Source organism: Ursus maritimus, unplaced genomic scaffold, assembly GCF_017311325.1.
Source record: "Ursus maritimus isolate PB19 unplaced genomic scaffold, ASM1731132v1 scaffold_14, whole genome shotgun sequence".
Lineage (NCBI taxonomy): Eukaryota > Metazoa > Chordata > Mammalia > Carnivora > Ursidae > Ursus > Ursus maritimus.
This window is the reverse complement of record NW_024423786.1, coordinates 60342247-60363316: the sequence shown is the minus strand read 5'-3', so window position 1 is coordinate 60363316 and position 21070 is coordinate 60342247. Positions and strand designations below refer to the sequence as shown.

Genomic DNA, 21070 nt, shown 5'->3' with positions numbered 1-21070 from the left:
GCCTCTGGCAGGGTGGCTGACAGAAGGAAGACCGGCACTATGTATCTCCAAAGGATCCTTTATTGACTAGAGCAGGACCGTGGCATTTATATATATATATAAAAAAAAGTTTGAAGATCTGGCAGGCAGTAATCCCTTTGCCCGCCCACCACCCCCAGCACAGATTTTCCTGCCCCGCCCCTGCACACGGAAAGGGGTGACTGCCCCACCCAGGCCACAAGGCCAAACTCCTCCCTGGCAGAGGGAAAAAGAGGCTGTTCCATGGCCACCCCCATGAACATCAGAAATCAACAAGTATTCTCTCGAAGAAAAAAATACAGAAATCAAAACATTTAAATATGAAAAACCAAAGGGAACTGGGTGGGGAGAGGCAAGAGAGGAAAGGAACTGGAGTTTCTTGGGAAGGAAGGGTCCCCCACGTCCCCATGCCCATGAATGAATGGGCTTGAGGCCTGGGATACGTGGCTCACACAGTGAGTTTGCAGTGACACAGCTCCTTGTAGATCTGCCGACGAAGTTTGGGCATGTCCTGCTGGGTGAAGCTGAATGGCTGAGACAGGGCCAGGTGCTTGCAGTACTGGGTGTTGACAAAGCAGGCCATGAGAACCACCTACTGAGCATCCCCCAAGTCAGGACCTGTGCTACACACTTCACAGGAGCCAGATCCAACGCACTCGACCTTTCCAAGAACTTCCACATTTCACAAAGGGAGCCGAGGTCCCGTAGCCTGGGGCTCCAAGTCTGACTCTAAAATCATTGTTCTTGGTACCTGCACTGGGGGTCGGGAGGCAACTACAGTACAGCCAGAGACCAAGCACCAAGAGCCCCGGTCCCAGTGTGGGATGGGGAAGCCAGGAGAGGACCACCGAACTCCGCGTTTCTGCATTCTAACACGTAAGGGTGCTCCCTGCTGCACAAGTGCCTGTGAGCCAGATCGGGGAGGCCGAACGGTCTCCCACCTCCTTCCCAAAACATTAACCCAACTGCTATCTGCTTACCTGTAACACAAAGGCACCACAGTCACTGTCATTATTCTGCCTGGCCACATTCTAGAAAATAAAAAGGGAGGCCCTTCACCTGGAGGCTCCTAGGGGGTGTGGCTTCAACTCTGCCTCCTACCACACCTCGCTCACCACCCTGTCCCCACCCCCCTCCAGACACTTACCATTTTGAAATAACCTTTCCAGCCCTGGTGGAAATCCAGCCGGTCTTTCTTCACTGCCTCTGCCTGTAGGTACTTGGCAATATGCTACACAGACGGAAAAAAGGAGGAAATGATGGCCTGGGTTTCCCAACTGAACTCAGGGTATGGTGGTCCCAGCCACCAGGCCCGCCCTTCTGCCCAGAATGCCTTGCCACTGGATTTTCTCCCCACGTTCTGCCCGTCTGTCCCCCTTCCCTCTCCAACCTTAGGGCAGCGGCGGTTCAGGGTGCGCTGCGAGTCGAAGTAGGTGATGGTGCGACGCCTCACGTCGACAGAGATGAGGGACCAGTGCACCTCCAGGTGGATGGGGATTAGCAGTAGCTCCTTATTGAAGATGTCCACCTAAGGGGGGTGGTGCTGGAGGTCAGGTCAGATAGCCCGAGAGTCCTGCCCATTGCCACGAGGGTCCTAAAGAGTGGGGGTGCAGGCAAGGAGCCAAGGGGCAGAGCACACGGCCCAGCCCCTCCCCTGTAAGGCAAGGGTCAGCATATGTGGACTCCAGGGGTGAGGAAGAAGGCAGGTCAGAGGAGGTCGTGTCAGAACAAACACTGGTGAGCCCAGGATGGCCAGGTACTTTTCACACATTAAAGGTCCAAGTGCTGAGCAGCTAAGAACCCAGGCTCAGGATTCTGGAGCCAGACTGCCAGGGTGTAAAGCCAGCTCCTCCATTAACTAGCTTGTGACCAAGCTGCGTAATAACTCTCTATACCTCCGTTCTCTTATCTGTTAGAGGCTGAAAATGACAGCACCTACCTCATCTCTTTGTTACGAGAGTTAAATTAGTTAACGTCCATAATACGCTAACAAGAACGGCACGGTTCCTCGTAAGGATTGGCCACTTAACACGACAATCTGACGAGGACGTTCTCACGGTCGACCTAACAAACGAGGGAACGCAGCTTGGCACAATAAGGCGACCCGCCGAAGGTCAAGAGGGCCACAGGCGGGGTTCAAGCACAAGTATGCAGAAGGCCAGGCTCTTCTCACCGCGCATCCCCCCACCTCGACTGGGATAAGCAGGCCTGCCAGGTCACTGAGGGTATGAGCCCCTGAACCTGGGGCCAAAATGAAGAAATGCTGGAGCCAGTGAGTCCTCCGACCTCACTATGGAAACTTCCCGGCCTTCGAACTGGAGAGCAGGAAACTAACGAGAGGGGAGAAAGGAACTCTTTTTTTTTCCCCCTAATCAAATGCGCTCCCTCCTAATTCTTCTCCCCAGTAATTTCCACTACCAACCCAGGCCTCCCTAATTCCTAGCTTTTCTTCATTCCCACGTCCAACGCATCAGAAAATACGATCCGTTCCAACCACAAAACCTGCCCCAGAGAAAGCTGCTTCTCTTTCTGCCGGCAGCGCCCTGGCCCGCGTCGTTCATCTAGGCTTCCGTGCTCCCCCCGAGTCTGCCGCCTGCTTCCATTCTTGCCCCCCTTCCAACCCTCAGGCAACAGGAGTTTAAAACGTGAGGGACTTCCCAGCCTCCTTAAAACTTTTCAATGGCTTCTCGGGGCACATAGAGTAAGATGTGCCCTCCTCAGCTTCTCCTCCATCCCTACACGATCGACACTCTGACCGAATGTCTTACCATATTCCCTCCGCTCACTCTGGTCCAGCCACATAGGACACCCACGTGGGCCTTCGGTGCCTCAAATGCTCTTTCTCGCCCTGAGTCCCGTTCCCCCCCCACCGTTCCCCCCAGATCCGCACACGGCTGGCTCCTCATCACTCGAGGCTCAGCAAAGAGAGGACTTCCCAGATCGCCCATCTAAAGGACCCACCTCCCATGCTACTCCATTACCCTTTTAAGTTAATCATAGCACCTAGCACTAGCTGAAATTTCACCTGCTTATTTACTCTTAACTCCATAAAGGCCCATTTCCCTTATCTAACACTGAATCCGAGTGCCTACAGCAGGACCTCACACACACACAAGACCTTTAACATTTGAAAGACTGAGTGAGCAGGCCTGAGGGAGGGGCTCCTAGAAAACAGAACTCTGATCCTTTCCCGGGAAGGTGTCACACAAGCGGATGTGAATTGGTAACTCACGTTTTTGGTCCACCTTTTCACCCCATCATAACCCTTGGTACGGAGTTTATCGTAGAAGAAGCTGTTGAAGAAATGCACCTGTGCCAATGATACAAAAGAGCTGGATGGAATTAAAAGAGCTCAGGCCCTCCTGCCAAGTCTCCTGTGCCCGCGTCGCTCCATTTCACTATGGCTCCAAGGGCCAGTTTCAACAGCCTCCACTCCAACTCACTGAGGGTAAAAAACCAAATCCTTTTTAGCCTTATAGTACTGCTCCCCATCCCAATTTGTGGAGTTAGCCGCAGGGAAAAAACACTACCCACTGGGGGAAAAGAATAGGTAAGTTCAGGACCAAGATTACAGATTTGAGGGGCGCCTGGATGGCGCAGTCACTTAAGCATCCGACTCTTGGTTTCAGTTCAGGTCTCGATCTCAGGGTCAAGAGATCGAGCCCCTCTTTGGGCTCCAGGCTCAGCACGGAGTCTGCTTGAGATTCTCTCTCCCCCTGTCCCCTCACCTCGCTCTTTCTCTATCAAATAAATAAATCTTAAGGAAAAAAAATACATCACAGATTTGAATTTAACAGACTGCCTTCTACCCCCTCTGCCCACAAACAAAGATCCTCTTTATGGATAAAGCGATAAAAGGGCACTGAAAAAGCTCCTTAGAACCGCAGACGGTCTTCTGGGGACCGAGGTACCTGGCAAGGCCTACCTTTTCAGGGACCGTGTCCATGACCAGGTCTCCGTACATGTTCATCACCTGGGGAGAAGATGGGAGGCAACTTGCCATGGAGGGTGCAGCATGGGTACAGGGCTCCCCCAAACAGAGGGCCCCAGACACCCTGCTCCCGAAATCCCTTTTGGGGCCCGTGTCTCCACTGCTCCTCACCTGGTCATTGAGCCAGTTCTGTCCATACAAGGTGCCCAGGTCGTCCATGGTCAGCACATGCCGCTTGTAGGCCACTCGGAAGCCCCTCACCATGGCGTTGCCCGGCATCCGCTGGTACGACTGGATCAGCTGCAGCACCAGGCCCTTCCTGAAGAGGCCGAGGGTGGAGTCACACAAGAGCTGAGGGGCTGGGGCATACATAAGTACTTCCTACTGCCCGGAGTCAGAATCTAAACTCTCCTTTTTGGGGCACCCAGGTGGCCCAGTCGGTTGAGCATCCGATCTTGATCTCAGGGTCCTGAGTTCAAGCCCCGTGTTGGGCTCCACACTCAGCGTGGAGCCTACTTCAAACAAACAAACAACTAATCTTTTTGGGGGTCATATGTCCTTTTGAAGACCTGCTAAAAGGCCCAGTCTCCAGAAAGAGGCACATGAGTATCAGGTATACACAGTATTTTGGGGTCTCAGGTAAAGCTCTCCCCCCGCCCCACCCCCTGCAGCTCACTGGGGCTTGGCACTCTGCCTGCAGATTCCTCCCCTTTAGTTCTCCCTTCCTCCTCCCCAAGTACATCCCTATGGGAGAAAAGGCAGCAGCATTCTCTCCCTACCGTCAGGTCCCAGCCCTCTTCTCAGGGCACCTCATTCATGCCTCACCTGGAAGGCGTAGAGAACTCCTGCTGAAAAATGTCCTCCAATTTCTCTACTACCTCATCAGTGCTGAGGGGGATGAGGCTGCCGTAAGTCTGAAGGAATTCATCCAAGATGCCTGAGCGGAGGGAAAGGGGAGAGGGATGAGGCCTCCAGACTCCAGTTTAGGAGCTGGCTGTGAGGAAGAGAGTGGGCCCTCTAAGGTCCCTTACTCTGTACGCAGGTCACATGCTCCTCCCGCAGGGGGCTGTGCTGGCCAGCTTTCTCCCCAGGCCGCTCTGCCTCTTCTGCAGCGCCCAGATCTGAGCTCTGAAACAGTTCCTGGGCCACGTGGTCCCCGATGCTGCACACATTGCTGATGAGGATGCTGGCATCAGGGGGTGCCAGACCCCGCTCCCCTTCCGGCCCAGGGGGTCCCCCAAAGCCGTTGGGAAGAGTACAGGAGAGGAGGCCTGGAGGACAGGGGAAACAGGATGGGGATGAGAAAGCGGCTCAGATCAAAGAACAATGGGGTAAGAGTAAATGACACACACAAATTATAAGGCCACAAGGATAAACTGAAACGGAATCCACCAATATAAACTCTAAGGAAAGGAAACCTCAAGCGTGAAATGAGCACGTCTGAGAGATTGTAAAGAACAGAAAAGAAGACGTACTACTCACAGGGCAGAAGCAAAACGAGACTAAGATTCAGAGAGATCTAAATTTCAGAGATACTTATCACCACTGTATACCTGGTTCCTAGTACAGTACCCTGCAAACGTTTGATAAATACTCCAACGACTGGTAAAAACATAGCTGGAAATTGTCTGGCTGAGAGGCCCCGAAGGAAACATTCTGAGTGAGAGTGTCACTCACTGCAGGTGACGCAGTCCACTACTCAGAGAAATCCCATCCCACCACTAGGAGACCGGCACCCTTTGCAGATGCACACGCCCCTTTATTCTGAAAGGGCAAATGAAGAGGGATTTTAAACGCATAAGGCTGGCTCGACTTTCGTAAACCACACCTCCCTTTCTCATCTACACACAGAACACCTACCTAGGGACTCTGTATCCCGGCCCTGACTACCTCCCCAGACTTAGTTCCTGCTCAAAGAGGAGCTTAAGACATTTCACAGCTATCCCGGCCCCCCCCCCCGTGCCGTCCTACTGGCTTTAAGCCCAGCTGTCACCACCACAAGAGGCTTCTGATCCTCCCCACTCCCCCCTCCACCCATTCCCACCTTACCAGAGTCAGGGTCCAGAGGAGACTTTGGAGTCCACCTTAATCCATCTTCCTCCACTGGGGGCCCAGAGGACATTGGTGGAGACCCTCTCACCCCATCCTCAGCCATGAGAGCACCTAGCAGACCCAGCCGGGGCGGAGGTGGCCCCCGAGGGGAGTCAAAACGACAGCAGGGGGATGGCACCTGTGGCGTTGCACCCCCTTCCTGGGGCGAAAGATGGTTCTTGGGGTGTGCGAGGCCCCGCCGCCGGCCCCGGTGGCGCCCCCAAAGCTTCCAGTGGAATGTCAGCGAGGTGCTTTTTGAGTAGAGCAGCATCCGGAAGGCTCTCATGGCTCTGCGGCGGCGCTGGGAGCAGGTTTTTCGATGCGTAGGGCGGGGAGGGCGAGGCCGCTGGGAGGCTCCCAGCTGACCCCATCTGGGGGGCAGCCTCCAAGCTGCCACTTCCTCTTCCTCATCTTCATCCTCGTCGTCCTCTTCTTCTTCCTCCTCTTCACTAGCTGAGGCATCAAAAGAGGGCCGAGGGACAGGGAGGCGTCTGGCTGGCGCTGTGGTCCCTGACCCAGGATCTGGCCCAAACCCTCCACCTGATTTGAGTCGGGGTTTGGGGGGTGGGGGCCAACGAATACGCTCCCGCCTGGGACTTGAGTAAGCTGGGGCTATGCCAGGTCCAGGAGGCTCAGGCCCCCAAGACCCGGTCCCTTGTATAGTCTCTTTCATCTTCCAGTAGCCTGTAAAACAACGGTCAGAGTGTCAGAATCCAAACAGCCTGTACCCCAGGATCTTGCCTCTCTTCCTCAGCATGCCTTCTCTGGAATCAGATGCAAATAATCTAAGGGGAGAGGAAAAAAACGCAAAATCCTACAGATTGCCGATCGTTTCGGTTAACATGGTCCACAAGGGGCCCTTTAAAGTCCGTGTCATCATTTCTCCCCTGACCAGATAGGAGCAAAGAAGAATAAGGCTCAGCAGCAAGCCACCGGGATCCTATTTCTCAGATCCCCAGGTTAAACCCAGTATTTCCAGGCTCTACTTCTCTATTTAAGACCACCAGGGGTAGCCTAATTGAACACCTAATGAGGGGCACGGCTCAGCACGAGAATCCTGACATGATAGAGACAGCTGAGGAGGACACAACTTCCACAGGGAAACCGTGGTCTAGAGTGGGAAGAGAGTTCTCTACCACCTTGGAATGAATGGGGGCTGGGGCGGGGAGGGGAGGGGCATGCTCAGGTCGTCTCAGGAGGTCTCAGGAGGGAATGGGGATCCCAGGGCTATGGTTCAGGTAGTAAAATCTAATGAAAACGGAAGAATGTTAAAGGAAACTGAAAGAGAACCCAATCGGTGCTTAGGCAGGCGGATCAAGGCGCTGGGACAGAACTGAGCCGCGTGAGCCACGCTGGCCCAGCCCCCTCTCCTGCTCCGTTCCCGGGGGCCAGAATGCGTCCCACACCGGTTTGGTCCCACAGGCTCAGGACAGTTCGGCGCCCGAGGGCCTTAAGAAGCCCCTTCGAGGGCCTCCCGGGCCCCCGTTAGGTGGGAATGAAGTCCAGGATCGGGAGAGGCCGCGGCAGAGCTGGGGGAAGGGTAGGGGGCGTCCTCACCGGGAGCGGGGAAGCCGGGCGGACGGGCCCGAGGGCGGGCGTCTCCGGCCTCAAGCTTCCCGGCTCATCTCTCCGGCGACGGCAGCGGCCCCGCCACTCCTGCTGTCTTCAGGCGCAGCCCTCTCAATTCAGGATTCCAACGCTTCTGGGCCGCGCGCCGCGCCGCCAAGCCGCCCCGCCGCGGCCGCCTCTTGCTCTGCTTCAGCCTCCACCTCCACCACCTCCCCCTCCTCCTTCTCCTCCTTCCCCTCCCGCGAGCCCCAGGCCCACCGGCGCTGGCGGCGCACGATTTGTACGTCACACCCGGCGAACAGCGCCGGCGCGGCCAGCACGCGCCTAGTCCCGCCTACTTGAGAGCGTAGACGCCACGGGACCGTCCCGCCCTCGAGCCCCGTGCGGGGCTGCGCCTGCGCACGCCCGCTGCTCCGGGCCGCGCGCGGCGATCCCACCTCTCTCCCGTTTGCGCTTGCGTGTCCCCCTCCCCCCAGCTGCGTGTCCCGCCGCGTAGCCCCTTCGGAGCGCTTGCGGGCCCGAGCCCCGGGGCAGCGGAACCTGGGTCCCTTGGGGCGCGCCGGGGGAGATCCCGGGGCTAGGCAAGGCAGCGAGGGGAATGGAATCGTTTATTCTCTTTTATTTAAGTCTAAGCAGGTCTTGAGCAGAAAGAAGAGCCCAGAGGAGTGAAGGCAGACCAGCATTAGGGCGCACGATTTACCCAAGGCTCCCCGAACACCCGTCCCAGCCCAGAGGGGCTTGGAGGGGCCCGTCACGCCAGGGGAGTGGAGAGCAGGAAGGGCAGAACTTGGCACTAGAGCAGTAATGTCGCTGCAAAGGGACCGCCGTCGTCGGGCACCCCCTGCAGACGCGCGCGTAATAAACACACCCCCGGAGACAGTGCTGGGAACTGGGCCCCCGGAGCTGGGGAGAGAAGTGGGGGTGAGGCTTCTTGTGGAGCGAGGAGGCAGCGGGTACCTGGGGAGAGGTGTGGCGTAGGGAACCACGAGTCTTCCCGAGAGGAGGGAGGCTTCGTGGGCTTGTGCCAACACGCAGGCTGATTCTCTCAAACTGCCGCTAGGTGGCGGTGCTGTTCTGGAAGCATTCCAGTAGGGCCCAAAGTAGGTCCAGACAAGGCCTGGCATTGCCCACCCCACCCCCCAACAGAATGTGGGGCTGGATGGGGGACAAAAGCAAGATATTACACCTCTTTAATATCCAGGACATCAAAGTCTAGGGGATGGGGGGGCGGAAAAGGGAGGAGCGCAGAGTGATGAGCCGTCAAACCCAGGGTTCCAGTCAAACCCAGAAGAGGCGCTCTTGGCTGTCTCCAGCATGTACCCACCCTTGTCTTCCGAGCTCAAAACCACCATCCATATCATAATCACAGTTTCACAAACCCCAGGAAGGTTCCGTGTGGAGAGAGGCTAAGTTTCGCCCTTCCCCGGGGGATTGTGACACTCAGAATATCCCCTTGGTGTAGGTGGAAGACACCTGAGAAACGGGAGAAAAGATACGCTCCATGAAGCACAGTCCCGCAGACTCTGGTGCCTCCCCTCCCTGCTCCAGCTCAGCCTTCCTTCTGCTTCCTGGCCTGCACCCCCAGATCTACCTGTCCACCCAGGCTTCCGGCCCCCCGGGGTCAGAGACACCCTGCTCTTCTCGCAGCCGCCCTGCCCTGCCCACGGGGCTCTCACCAGCACTGTAGCAGCTGTTGTAGGCCCAGTCCGGGTTGAAGAGAGTCTCCTGCCTTCCCTTGCCCTCCCGAGACACCACCTGACCCATGGTGAAAGTCACATCATGGAACAGGACCTGACAGGGAATGGAGGAGAAGCTGAAGGAAATGAGAAAGCATGGCTCAGGCCTGGGAGGCCTCCGGAGCCTGGACGAGGGAGCCGGGGAAGGAAGGAGGGTTTTTGAGGTTTGGTACGAACAGAGGTATGAACCCTCAGTACCAGGGCGTCCAGGCCCTGGGAGAACGGACCTCTCAGCCCGCAGATGAGGCTTAGGGTATGTGTGGGTTTACCTGGCTGTACAGCAGATAAACTCCAGCGTCCCAGACTCGAACAACATATCCCTGCGCCTCCAAACCTCTCCCACGCTTCAGAGCTGGTTGCCACATCAGCTCCGTCACATCGGAGTCCTCTGGAAGTGAGGATTGTTGCAATCAGGACTTCCGGGCATTCTCAGAGACTGTTCACCTCTAGGATTCTCTTGGGCCCAGGTGCCAGCCCTGAAGTTCCCTGATCTTGCCCCTCCCCCAGAGCCATTATCTAAAGTAGTGCTCACCCTTGGAGGTGATGTTGATGGGGACAAGGTGCAGAACGGAGTGCTTCTCTGAGGACAGAAGAAGGAGATCTAAGCAGTGCCCACCTGGCCCCTCCCCCCTCCCCCTGGCTCGGGGGAATGATCTCCAGATCCCCCTGCTGCTTGATCACGTCCCACCCCTGCTGCACCCCGAAGGCCTCACTCTTCTGTTTATGGGTGAGTGCAGCTCTCTTTCTCCGGGATCTCTCCCCATTCTCCCAGGCTTCCAGGGCATCGGGGCTCTGCTTGTGGAAAGAGGGTCAGGGTTAGGCTAAGAAGCAAGGGTTCCCAGCAGCTTTTCCTCCCAGCTCCCCTTACCTGCCTCCCAGCCCCAGGAGCGCCTCACATCACTCATGCACTTTTCCCTAGCGACCTGAGTCTTGGTGCTGGCTGTCCTCCAGGATCTGGTAGGCATGAGAAGCATTAATCTTTAACAATTTCCTGTCCTAGAACGGCTGCTCCCTTGACCTCCAAACCTGGGACCCTCTCTTGCACCTACTCAAAACTTCACAGACCGCGAGGCTAGACCCAGGACACCCGAGATGGCCCTGGCACCCAGCCTCTTCTCCCCCACCCCCTTCTCCCCTCACTCACCTGCTCCCGGACGCTCAGCCATGGATGCCCTTCCTCCTTCCCGGAGGGCCCTGCGGCCCTCTGCAGGCGAGCCACCTCTCTCCTTAGATTTTGCAGCTCTGTTTGCTGGGTCAGCAGAGCCATGGCACAAGCCACGGCCCCCAGAGCTGCCCCCCAACTCAACCAGAGGGCGACTGAGAGTGCCGGCTCTCGGGCCGGGCCCCCCATGTCTCCCGGGGGCCCTTTGGGGGCTAGCAAGGAAGGAGATGAGGCTGGCATGAGCTGGGGACCCTGCCGGAGGCTGTGGCCTCAGGAGTGGGGTGGCGGGGAGGTGGTGGGGAGGGTGGGGGTACAGAAGGGAAGAAGAGCGTTACGCAAGGGAGGAATAAAAAGGAACTTGAGAATAAAAAAGGGAGGAGGAGAGCCAGCAAGGGGCACTGTTGGCGCTCCTGGCACCCCGCCGTGGGGCCGGTGTTGTCTCGAGATGCCCCCTCCGGACGGACACACACACACACACACACACACACACACCCTCCTCCAGCCTCAGGAGAACTTGGTGTCAGTCTCTCTAGGAAGGACAGGACTGCCAGTGACACCCAGGAGGAGCGGCCGAGCACAGGAACCCTGGGACGGCCCCAGAAGTGGGGGAGGGAAGGGTGGCTGGCTCTGGGGCATGGTGCCAAGAGCAGGGATGGAGGGGCAAACTGGGCAGCCTTGGGGGTCCAGGGGTGAGAGGGTAAAGACCCTCTGGCTCAGCCATGGGGGAGATCTTCGGAAATGACTGAAGGTGGAAAAGGAGGGGCAGGGGTAGATAGGAAGGAGAACCAGGGTCGCGGAAGCAAGAAACTGGCTGAGTTCTGGGGTTAAGGCCAGGCCGGGTGTGTTGGAATAAGGCCTGCACTACTCCCTGTGCTGAACTTGGCAAGGAGGACTTCCTGTTTCCCGAGAAAGGCTCTTACATAAGGCCCTGGTCAGAGAGAGAAAGACAGCCCCAAGCACCCTACCACTGTAGGAGTCCTTCCCCTGGACCCAGGGGCCTGGGTTCCCATGTTCCTGGGCCCCAGCATCTTGCTTCCTGACCCCGAGCTCCCCTTCGGGCCTGCTCCCACCCCGCATCCCAGCCAGGGCTCATGCTAGCACCTGCAGAACGTCCCGGGGCTGCCAAGAGGAAGGGCCCTTGCTCCTCCCAGCCAGGGATTGCCCGCAGGAGGAAGCCCGCCTCCTAGGTAAATGAGGCAGCTTCTGCTGGACCTTGGGCACAGGACTGATTTTTTTTTTTCCTGGCACTTTGCCTTTCCACTCTTTGCTCGTGCCTCAGGGGTCAAAGGCAGGCTAGTCCCCACTCCTGGGTGCCCAGACCCCCTTCCCGTAGCCCTCGGCTACCCTGAGAAATGTTCCCTGAGCCCCAGTAAAGAGAGAGACCGTGGTTTATTCTCTTTAATATCCACTTATCAACATTTTGTCACAATAATAATAAAAATAATATCTGTTTTTAAAAATCCACAGGGAATTATCAGGGAAGGAGCTTGTCTTGCTCTTAGCCCTCGTGGTGGGGAGCTCCCGGCCTAGTCCTGGGCTCCCTGGCGTCCAGCCCCAATTAGTGCCTGAACGGGGGGCGTTGGGGACCCATCCTCACCCAGAGTAGAGCAGACACAGTGTCCTGGGGGTTGTGGCCAGGGCAGGGAGTCAGGAGATAAATGGGGGCGTCGAAAGACCAGGGGTTCGGGAGCTAGTGAGGTGGGGGGGGGGCGTCAGAGGAGAAGGGGATTATCTATGTGGCCAGGAAACAAATGTGAACAAGTCCAGGCGGCCTGCAGAGGGCGGGCAGGGGGCGGGGTGGGGGAGGGGGAGAGGAGGGGGGGAGAGCGGGGGCGCCACTGGGGCCCCTCAGTGAACCTGGAAGAGTCCAAAGTAGGTGAGGAAGGGGGCGGCCTTGAGATGGGCCCAGGGGAGGGTGCGGATCCGCAGGGACGACCCTGGCCGCAGGGGCAGCAGGCCCGACACCTGGCAGAGGCGGAGCTGGGGCCCCAGGGCGCTGGCGGCAGTGGCCGAGAACTCCTCCAGGCAGCGCAGGGCCAGCGCGTCATCCACCAGCAAGTCCAGCTTCAGGTAGACGGCCTTCCCCTCGTCAAAGTGCACCTGCCGGCCGGGCGGGAGGCGGCGGAGTCCAGGCCTCTGCCGGCCGCAGCTCCGTTTCCAGCAGCCTTGGCGACCCCCAGCTCCCCTCCCCGCTTTAGTTCGCCCCCGCCCCCCCCGCCCCCGTTCCCCCCCGCCATCCCCGCTGTACCATGCGGCCAGGTGGGGCTTACCTGACAGTACAGGTAATAGAGCCCGGCGCGCACGACCAGAAACTCCCCGCTCTGGCGGTCATAGCGCAGGGGGTTGGAGCTGTTGATTTTGGCCTCCTCCCAGCCGCGCACCGTCCCGTCCACACCTGAAGGGGGGTGTTCAGCGATCAGGACTTTCTCACCCTCCCCAGGGGCCCGTTGAGGACATAAGACTGGGGGTCCCCGTTCACCCAGAAGAGGCAGAGATGGCGCGGGCCCAGGGAGCCCGCGGTGTGACAGAAGTGTGTGAAGACATGCGACGTTTACACGGGTCTGTGACCAGAGCAGTGAGAAGCAAGGCGTCACCGGCCACTTCCGGGGAGAAGAGCCAGATGGAAGGAGAAGCGCTGGGGGCTTTGGTATTTTGTGTCTCTGCTGTTTGCCTCTTTACTCCGAGAACGTCTACGTACCACACTGGAATCATGTAGTGCTTGGAGTACGAACATTAAAAATAAGAGAAGGGCACCCAATGTCCATCGCACGATGAATGGGTAAGGAAAACGGTGGCATGGCCACACCATGGGATATTATTTGACCCTTAAAAAATGCTGCCCTGTGGACGAACCGAAAGCATTACGCTAAGTGAAAGAAGTCCATCCCAAAGGACCACATGTTATGGGATTTCCATGAAATTCCCAGATAAATAAATACACAGAGCCAGAAACTAGATCGGTGGAGGCTTAGAGCTGGGGGTGGGTGGGAGAAATAGGGGTGTTGCCTAAAGGGTACGCGGTGTCTTTCTGTGCTGACGGCTGCACAGCTGTGTGAACAGGCCAAGACTAAACACCACCCAACTGTCCACTTTAAGTGGGCGAATTGTGCGGTACAGTGAAGTCTAGCTCAATACAACCGGGCCAAAAAATTAAAAAGCCGAGAGCTAAGGTCAGGGCCAAGAAGACGAATATAAAATGACGGAGCAGGACCTCAGGTGGCTTCCCCGGTCCTCCCCGGGCCACCCCGGTCTCTCTCTCCACTCCAATCTCAATGACACAGGGGGCTAGCTCACATGACCCCTGCCATCTTCCTGCCTCCCCCACCCCACGCCCCTGCACACAGCGAGCCCCTTCCCTCCGTCAGATCCCGACTCAGCTGACAGCCCTTCCTCCTCTGGCCCCCCAGGTCCAAACAGCCAGTCCCAGCCCCACCTGTCGTCTCTTCCCCACGCCAGCCCATTTCCTTCATAGCCGTCCCGGGCACGGGATCATCCGGCTTATTTATTTATGTGCCAGTGTGGGGTCCGACCACGGCCTCCTTCTCGCTACCGTGGCATGGCACGCAGGGCCGGGCCTGCTCTGAGCCGGCACCCAGAGAACGCTGGTGGGAGGCCAGAGGGAGGCGGCGAACAGGGCCCACAGATCTGGCTTTGTCTGGATTCACCGGCGGCTCTCCTGGGCCTCACTGGGCAGCCGCCTTGCCCAGCCCTCCCTCATCCTCACCCATGTGATTCCCCAGCTTCCAGTTCCTACAGGTTCTGCCACCCCAGTCGCTGGGCCGTCTCCCTCCCCAGCCTGGCCCCTGCCACTCCCGCGGGGGTTCTTCCCAGCCTCCCTCCCGGTCGGACTCCCCCGGTTCGCCTTCTTCCTGCTGCAGCTGATTCCCTACACATGACTGCACAGCGAGGTTTCTAAAACGCAGGTGGGAGCCTGCCTCTTCTTGCTCTGACCTCAGAACGCCTTCCAGACTCCCTTTGTGGCCTGGCTCCCTGTGTTCCCCCAAGCTCCCGGCCCACACTGTCCGCGAGCACTGCCCTCCAAGCACACGGAGCTGCTTGTCTTACTCGTGGCCAACTCGGGGCTTTGGCACAAGTGGTTCCTTCTACCTGGAACGTCCTTGACCCCTCGTCCACCTTCGGTTCCTGCTTCAAGGCCCACGCCTTCTGGGGGAAGGAGTCCCTGACTCCACTGTAAAGTTGTTTGTCTTCCTCTATGCCACTTTCCTTATTGTTCTCGTCGCGGCATACTGTAATTTCCAAATTTATATGCTTGTCTCCTGTCCTGGACGGTCATCTTCTGAGGATAGGTCTGGGTGTCATTCCCTGCGGGCCCCGAGCCCGGTCCTTACCAACAGCAGGTTGTCAGGCAGCGAGGGGAATGAATGTCTGGGTAAGTACTCAACTAAATGGTCCATCCGGAGGGGAGAAGGGCTGGCCCCGGGGCATGAAGAGTAGGGGGAGAGGAGGCAGGACATTCCCCACTTTGGAGCCGGCTGCAGGAAAGGCCGGTTGGCCAAAGGGCATGGTGTGCCTGGGCCCACGGTGTCACAAGCACAGCCTCACGTGGACATTCTTCACTGCCTGGCTACTCTCCTCTTGCTCCGGTACTCATCGAGGCAAGGGTTTTGTACCCTCTCTCCTGGACCCACCTGCCCATCTTCCTCATTGTCCAGAGGACCTAGAAGTCGTCAGGCAAGGGCTCCCTCACCTCCCCCGACCAGAGCCAAAAACTGACCTGTGCTCACATTCTCCACGGACCCTCTTGTGATGATGGGACGATGTGTCCCCTCCCTTCGTTCTGGAACCCACCCCTTGCCCCCTTTCTGGACACTGCCCTGCGGGTCCCCCATACCCCTGCGCTGGGCATGTCCAGTCCACAAGCACACTCTAGCGAGCTTCGAATCCTGGTCCCACCACTGAGTATCGTCATGACCTCGGACAGGTTAAGTAACCTCCCTCTGTAAAATGGAGCAGATCAGAATATCTTCCTTTTAGGACCCGCTAGGAGGTCTGGATGAACGGGACATTCGGTCAATGTTAGCTAAGATCCCTGCAGTACTGCTTATCCCCAGAAGGACTGAATTTTTCCTCCATCCACATCTCCCTCCAGCCACTGGCCCATTGCTCTGCTCATCACAGAGAAACTTCTGGAAAGGGCTGTCCCTATCTCCAATTCCTCTTTCCCATTTTCTCTTAACCCCGTCCACACTGGCTTCTATCCTAACTGCACCACTGAAGCCACCCTGGCCAAGGTCACCAGCTGACTTTTAAGGTTACCAAACCCCCATGGTCAAATCATGTGACCTCTCAGCTGCATTCAGCACAGACAACCACACCCTCGTTGGTGAGACCGCGTCTTCTCTCAGATCACAGGACACCCTCCTCCCCGGCCTTCTTCCCTTCCGTCGGGCTGGTTCTCAGTCTCCGCTGGGTTCTCCTCTTCCGCGCCACTTCTGGATGTCTCAGAGCCCCCGGGCCTCACTCCTGGGGCCCTTCTTCCCCCTCGTGCCTCATTCAACCCTAGAGCTCTAAACACCATCCGTATGGCCATGGCTCCTGACCATAGGCGTCCTGACCTAGCCTTGGCTAGCCAACTATGTCCAGCCACCCACCTGGGGCACTCCCTCATTTATCATCACTTGTCCCCTTGTTTAGTAGGAGATCTGAAATTCCATTATTAATTTACGTACCTCCCAACCTATTTCTTCCCTGGTAAACCGCATCTCCATAAATGGCATCATTATTGCCAAGGATGCCCAAGTGAAAAATCCGGAAGTCACTTTTGATTTCTTCCCTTCCCCTGCACAGCCAACCCATAAGCAAGCCCTATCTTCAAGCCACACACCGAGTCCCTCTACTGGCCTCCATCTCAGCTGCCAGACCCCCTAGGCCCAGCCACCCTCCTGTCTTGTCTCCTGGCCTGTCCCATGGAAGGGCATTCCAGGTGAGGGCACAGTGTGTGCAAAATTCAGAAGAGGCACACTGGTGGGGAGAGGCATCAGGCCAAGTTTGGAGACTGCGTAAGAGTGTACAGGGAAAAGGGGTGGAGAGCAGCCCATGGAGAGGCTGCAGCCAGGCCAATGAGCAATGGAATAATGACAGTGAGTCCAGAAGGCCTTAGCGGGGCACAGAGTAAGGAGGGGCAGGGGGCTGGGATGGGGAAGAGGCTAGAGACTGGGTTTGAGGCTCTGAGGTCATGGTGCTGAGATGGGAGGTGGGGTAGGGATGGAAAAGGAGCACAGTAGAAACACTTTAAGAAAAATGGTCAGGCGTGAAGACTCACGGATTACGTGGGTGGGGGAAGAAGAGGGAAGAATCAAATGTGTTTCTTGCACAAGACGGAAGGCTGGTGGTTGGGTGTGGGGAGTCTGCCTGGGTTCTCACGCCTGGGTCACAGACAGGGACCAGGTTTGGGAGCTGAGAGAGCCCTGAGGATTTTCTTGAACTGGCTTCTGGGGTTCCCAGGCGGAAAGCGGGGGAGGTCAGCGGAAAGTGAAAGGTTCTGAGGGCCCCCTTTTCTAGGAGGTCAGTGCTGTGGGGGTCAGGGGGGAGCTCAGAGGTGGGAGTGGGGTCTCACCAGCCTGTGCTCCGTCCTGTCCCGGTCGTGGGTGAACTGTAAGGCACAGGAAAGGGCCGTTAAGACCCGCCCCGCCCCACCCCTCCACCACCCGTCTCCCCGGGGCACGGCCCCCCCATCACCAACCTTCATAGTGGGCAGCAACAGCTCTGCGAGCCCGCGGCTTCCGGCCTTTGGCTGCTGAGAATCAGGGAAAGACAGACAGGGAATATAGCGCCCCCTTATTCTGGGGGGCCCAGGAGCCGCTCCCCAGCTGCGCCTCCCTCTCAGAGCCCCAGCATCCTTATTCTTGTCCGGACTCCTGGCCTCAGAGCCTCGGGCCACACCACCCCCATAAGCAGAATGATTGCATCATTCATCACCCAAACTGGGTTGTTCCTAAGAGCAAAAGGGTTGCTCTTAAAAATCTCACGGAGGTAACAGTCAGCGGGGACAGCCCCGTGCAAACCTGGACATAGGGTCACGTGGTCATCCCATTCACAAGTCTCTCTGCTTCCCGGGGCCCTGGCCTCCGCCTCCTCCCCCACCTTGTCTCCATCAGGACCCCATGGGTTCCCCTAACCCTGGGCCATCCCCTCCTTCATATCTGGCCTAGGGTCTCAAGTGAGAAGCAGATCCATGACATGGGAGGGGATTATGAGAGAGACCGCCAGAATTCTAGGTTTGCGGCTCAAGTGATTAGCTGCCGGACTCTGAACCCCCCCACCTATACCTCAGTTTCTCCATCCCCACCGTAAGTGAAGATGACGGTTTTGGCTCTGCCCACTCCGTGGGGCTGTTACGTTGAACAAAAGCAATAATGAGCGCAGAAGCCACGGCAGACCGGCCACTACAATTATACCCGAAGGTCGGATTGAGGGATGCTCACCGTTTCTGCGAGGCCGAACCAGCCGCTTCAGGAAAGGCCCAGGATCCTGGCTTTCCTCTGCCTGGGGATGCAGTTCCTACGGGGAATCAAGGGTAGGGCTAAACCGGGGTCTTGCGGGGACTACCAGGGACTAAACTGAGACCGACAGGGGGCCCCCGTCGGGAGAGGCACCAGCCAGCAGCAGGCATACAAGCCTTAGGGAGGCCAAGGGGAGGCCAGGTCCTGGGGTCAGGCCCCAGCCTCCACCCCGCCCCCCAGCGCCCCGCCACACAAAACCCGCACAGACCCTTCGGCGCACTCGGCACAGTGCACACGCGCCCACACCCGGTCGGCGTGCACAGTGGGCACACACCCTGCACGCACCAGCAGCATCCCTCTTCCACGGCAAGCTCCCCCCACCCCATACCCCCCACTTCACCCACAGCCAATAAACACTCCCGACTCAGGTGACACAAACCCCTTCCACACAGCCGGCACCCTCCCTCTCTCTCCGTCCCACATACGCATGCACGGCGGTGCACACCCCCGCACACACGCAGTTGGCACGGCCAGGGCACACCCTGCGCCCTCGGCTCGCGCGCACTCCCCACGCCCAGCAGCGCGCGCCCGGCACCCACGGCCACTCACCGGCAGGTCCGGGTCCTCCTCCGCCACCAGCTCCCCCTGGGAAGGCTCCTGCTGGGAAGGAGGCAGCGTCACCCCGTCCTCCTCCACCTGACATCTCACCCTCCACCCATCTTCCTGGCCCCGTGCCCTCAGCCCACCCGGCCCCGTCCGCGGCTCCGCAGACTCGGCGCCCCGCCGGCCCCGGGAGGGCTGCGCCGCAGGGGCCTCACCTGGGCGGGCGGCGATGCCCGGCTCCCCAGGCTGACCGCGGCCAGCAGGAGGCCGAGGCAGGCCAGCGCCAGGCCCAGGCCCAGCGCGAGCGGGGCCAGCAGGGCGGTGCCCGGCTCCCCCCGGCGCCCCCTCCGCCTCTGGCTCCGACGGGCGGCCATGGGGGCGGGGGGCTGTGCCTGCCTCGCCGCCCCCCCCGGCCCGGGACCCGCGGGGGCGGGGGCGGGGGAGCCGGCGGGCGGAGCGGGCGGCCGAGAGGGAGGGGCGAGGGACGCGCCCGGGAGGGGAGCGCACAGGAAGCCGGACGCGGCGGGGGCGCTGAGCCGCGGGCGGCCGAGCGCGTGCACCGCGCCGACCCCGGGAGGAGGCCCGCGGGGCCGGGGTTCGCGGGAGGGGCCCCGGGCGCGGAGGGCCGGCGGGGGAGCGGGAGCGGGGGCGCAGCGCGCGGGGACTCCACCCAGGCCCGGGTGCGGTGGAGGCGGGGGGAGGCGGCGGGACCCCCGCGCCTCCGACGGGACCAGTCCTGCGTTCGGCCCGACTGTGGATTTCGGGCCCGGGACTGGGATGACCCTGCAGTGGGGTGAAGGCCGAGAGCCGTTTGGATTTTATCGGCTGCACCGAAGGACAATACTTCCGTGCACGAAACTGGAAAAGAGCCTGAGGACATCATTCACACGGGTCATGTGCTCACTTCTTTCGGCAGATCAGTGGGGAGTTGATGAAAACTTCGGCGGCGTCCTGCGGTAGAGAGAGCTAGCTTCTGGCCCGCCCTCGTGCCAGCCTCCGCCCCCGCCCCCAGTTAGCGGGTTCCCCTAATGCCTCTCTCTGGAAACACATGGGCCGCTTCCGCTAAGCATGGGGCTTAAGTGAGTTCAACGGGAACTCCAAGAGCCCGATGCATGAAATTGGTCAAAGCTGGACCCCTTCTGCCATGAAAACACTTAGGTGAACAGTAAGACCCTCAAAAATGCATTTAACCTGTAAGGTTCACTAATGCACGTTTGCAGTGAAAAGTCCTGTTGCAAGAGTAATAATTAGCTTGGGTGAAGCAGTGGTTCTAACTAAGGAAGCTTCTGGAAAGGCTTCTGCCCTGGGGCTCTGCTCAGTCTTACTTTCCCTGCATTCTGGTCTTGTTGGTTTCCTTCGTGTTCTGGAATCAGCTGAACCCCCTCCCTGCCTCAGGGTCTCAACATCTTTATTCTCCTTACTTGGCACACTCAGACCACCCTCTCCCCCAGTTAGTCATTTCGGGAGTTTTCCAGACCATCTTTCCTCATGAGGGTCCGAGCTGCCCACGTCGTCCCTTCCGGTGTCCTCTCTTTCTCAACTGTCACAATTTGTAATGACAGATCTGGCTACTCTCTCCCCATCGACATCATAAAGTATAACATTATCTATTTCCTGGTTTCTGCTTATTGTCTGTGTCTGAAATGTAAATTCCATGAGGATCTTATTCACTGTGTTCCCCGCACCTTGTCAAATGCTGGTTCTCCAAATATCACTAGAACCAGCTGTTGATAAGACAAAGCAGAGTTTATTGCTTGTCCCTCAAAGGTCTGACGACGCCTTATAGGGAGACGGGCAAACCCACGAAATTTATTGAGATGTTGTTAGAGCGGGTCTTTCCAAGCTGGGGTAAGAGCGGGAATTGATTAGGGTAGGTAAGGGTTTGTGTGGATTCATGTAGAATTTACAGAGTGAAGTGAGGGGCTCAGTCTTAAGGTGTAAACTGTGAGTTGATAGATGTTTTTTTTAAGATTTTATTTATTTATTCGACAGAGAGAGACAGCCAGCGAGAGAGGGAACACAGCAGGGGAGTGGGAGAGGAAGAAGCAGGCTCCCAGCGGAGGAGCCCGATGTGGGACTCGATCCCGGAACGCCGGGATCACGCCCTGAGTCGAAGGCAGATGCTTAACGACTGCGCTACCCAGGCGCCCCAAGTTGATAGATATTTCTATTGAAAATCAGCTGATTTTTTAAAGTAATCTCTATGCCCAATATGAAGCTTTTACTCATGATCCGTGGAGATCAAAGGTTCCATGTTCTACCCACTGAGCCAGCCAGGCACCCCTGATTGATTGTGGGGTTTTTCGGTTTTTTAATACAATCTCTAACCAACGTGGGGCTTGAACTCACGACCCTGAGATGAACAGTCGCACACTCTACAGGCCTATGGACAGAGCTGGTCGGGCCCGAGAGTCAGCTGACGTTTTCCATTCAAGTGCTGATGGGTCTTTCAGGAAGTTCCCGGAATAAGCAGTCAAGTTAATTTGCAACATTCATC

At 58.0% G+C, this 21070-nt stretch overlaps 3 protein-coding genes across 7 annotated transcripts; all 3 read right to left on the bottom strand.

Annotated features, from left to right (window-relative positions):
• Positions 1–48: 48 nt before the first annotated feature.
• Positions 49–7846, bottom strand: SENP3 (SUMO specific peptidase 3). Its single transcript, XM_040629969.1, has 11 exons — positions 7598–7846; positions 5999–6724; positions 4981–5220; positions 4775–4886; positions 4121–4268; positions 3944–3991; positions 3251–3328; positions 1409–1546; positions 1166–1249; positions 999–1049; positions 49–577 (listed from the first exon to the last, which is right to left on the bottom strand). The coding sequence occupies exons 2-11, from the start codon at positions 6711–6713 to the stop codon at positions 467–469; spliced, it is 1725 nt and encodes a 574-aa protein (XP_040485903.1). The 5' UTR covers positions 6714–6724; positions 7598–7846; the 3' UTR covers positions 49–466.
• A 367-nt stretch (positions 7847–8213) lies between these two features.
• On the bottom strand, positions 8214–11498 carry TNFSF13 (TNF superfamily member 13). Of its 2 annotated transcripts, XM_008687962.2 has the most exons (6): positions 10490–11326; positions 10059–10137; positions 9878–9925; positions 9615–9733; positions 9286–9400; positions 8214–9082 (listed from the first exon to the last, which is right to left on the bottom strand). In XM_008687962.2, the coding sequence occupies exons 1-6, from the start codon at positions 10745–10747 to the stop codon at positions 8973–8975; spliced, it is 729 nt and encodes a 242-aa protein (XP_008686184.1). In that variant the 5' UTR covers positions 10748–11326; the 3' UTR covers positions 8214–8972. The 2 variants fall into 2 exon arrangements, with proteins under 2 accessions (XP_008686184.1, XP_008686185.1); XM_008687963.2 differs by lacking the exon at positions 9878–9925 and having other exon boundaries at positions 10490–11498.
• A 393-nt stretch (positions 11499–11891) lies between these two features.
• Positions 11892–18977, bottom strand: LOC121102615 (tumor necrosis factor ligand superfamily member 12). Of its 4 annotated transcripts, none has more exons than XM_040629967.1 (7): positions 18789–18977; positions 18580–18630; positions 17953–18028; positions 17211–17264; positions 17085–17120; positions 12778–12902; positions 11892–12607 (listed from the first exon to the last, which is right to left on the bottom strand). In XM_040629967.1, exons 1-7 carry the CDS (start codon positions 18945–18947, stop codon positions 12356–12358), a joined length of 753 nt encoding a protein of 250 aa, XP_040485901.1. In that variant the 5' UTR covers positions 18948–18977; the 3' UTR covers positions 11892–12355. The 4 variants fall into 4 exon arrangements, with proteins under 4 accessions (XP_040485901.1, XP_040485902.1, XP_040485899.1 ...); XM_040629968.1 differs by having other exon boundaries at positions 18580–18627; XM_040629965.1 differs by having other exon boundaries at positions 17211–17261; positions 18789–18970.
• Positions 18978–21070: the final 2093 nt, after the last annotated feature.

Excerpts from the sequence above, each read along its gene's own strand:
- TNFSF13 (XM_008687962.2), bottom strand. The coding sequence starts at position 10,747 with ATGCCAGCCTCATCTCCTTCCTTGCTAGCCCCCAAAGGGCCCCCGGGA. Across the intron at positions 10,138-10,489 it reads GGCTGAGCGTCCGGGAGCAG|AGCCCCGATGCCCTGGAAGC; the intron begins GTGAGTGAGGGG and ends TTCCACAAGCAG. Across the intron at positions 9,083-9,285 it reads CAACAGCTGCTACAGTGCTG|GTGTCTTCCACCTACACCAA; the intron begins GTGAGAGCCCCG and ends CCCGTTTCTCAG.
- SENP3 (XM_040629969.1), bottom strand. The coding sequence starts at position 6,713 with ATGAAAGAGACTATACAAGGGACCGGGTCTTGGGGGCCTGAGCCTCCT. Across the intron at positions 3,329-3,943 it reads TGGACACGGTCCCTGAAAAG|GTGCATTTCTTCAACAGCTT; the intron begins GTAGGCCTTGCC and ends TCATTGGCACAG. Across the intron at positions 1,250-1,408 it reads TGAACCGCCGCTGCCCTAAG|CATATTGCCAAGTACCTACA; the intron begins GTTGGAGAGGGA and ends CCGTCTGTGTAG.
- LOC121102615 (XM_040629967.1), bottom strand. The coding sequence starts at position 18,947 with ATGGCCGCCCGTCGGAGCCAGAGGCGGAGGGGGCGCCGGGGGGAGCCG. Across the intron at positions 18,029-18,579 it reads AGGAGGACCCGGACCTGCCG|GAACTGCATCCCCAGGCAGA; the intron begins GTGAGTGGCCGT and ends GATTCCCCGTAG. Across the intron at positions 12,608-12,777 it reads TCTATTACCTGTACTGTCAG|GTGCACTTTGACGAGGGGAA; the intron begins GTAAGCCCCACC and ends CCCGGCCGGCAG.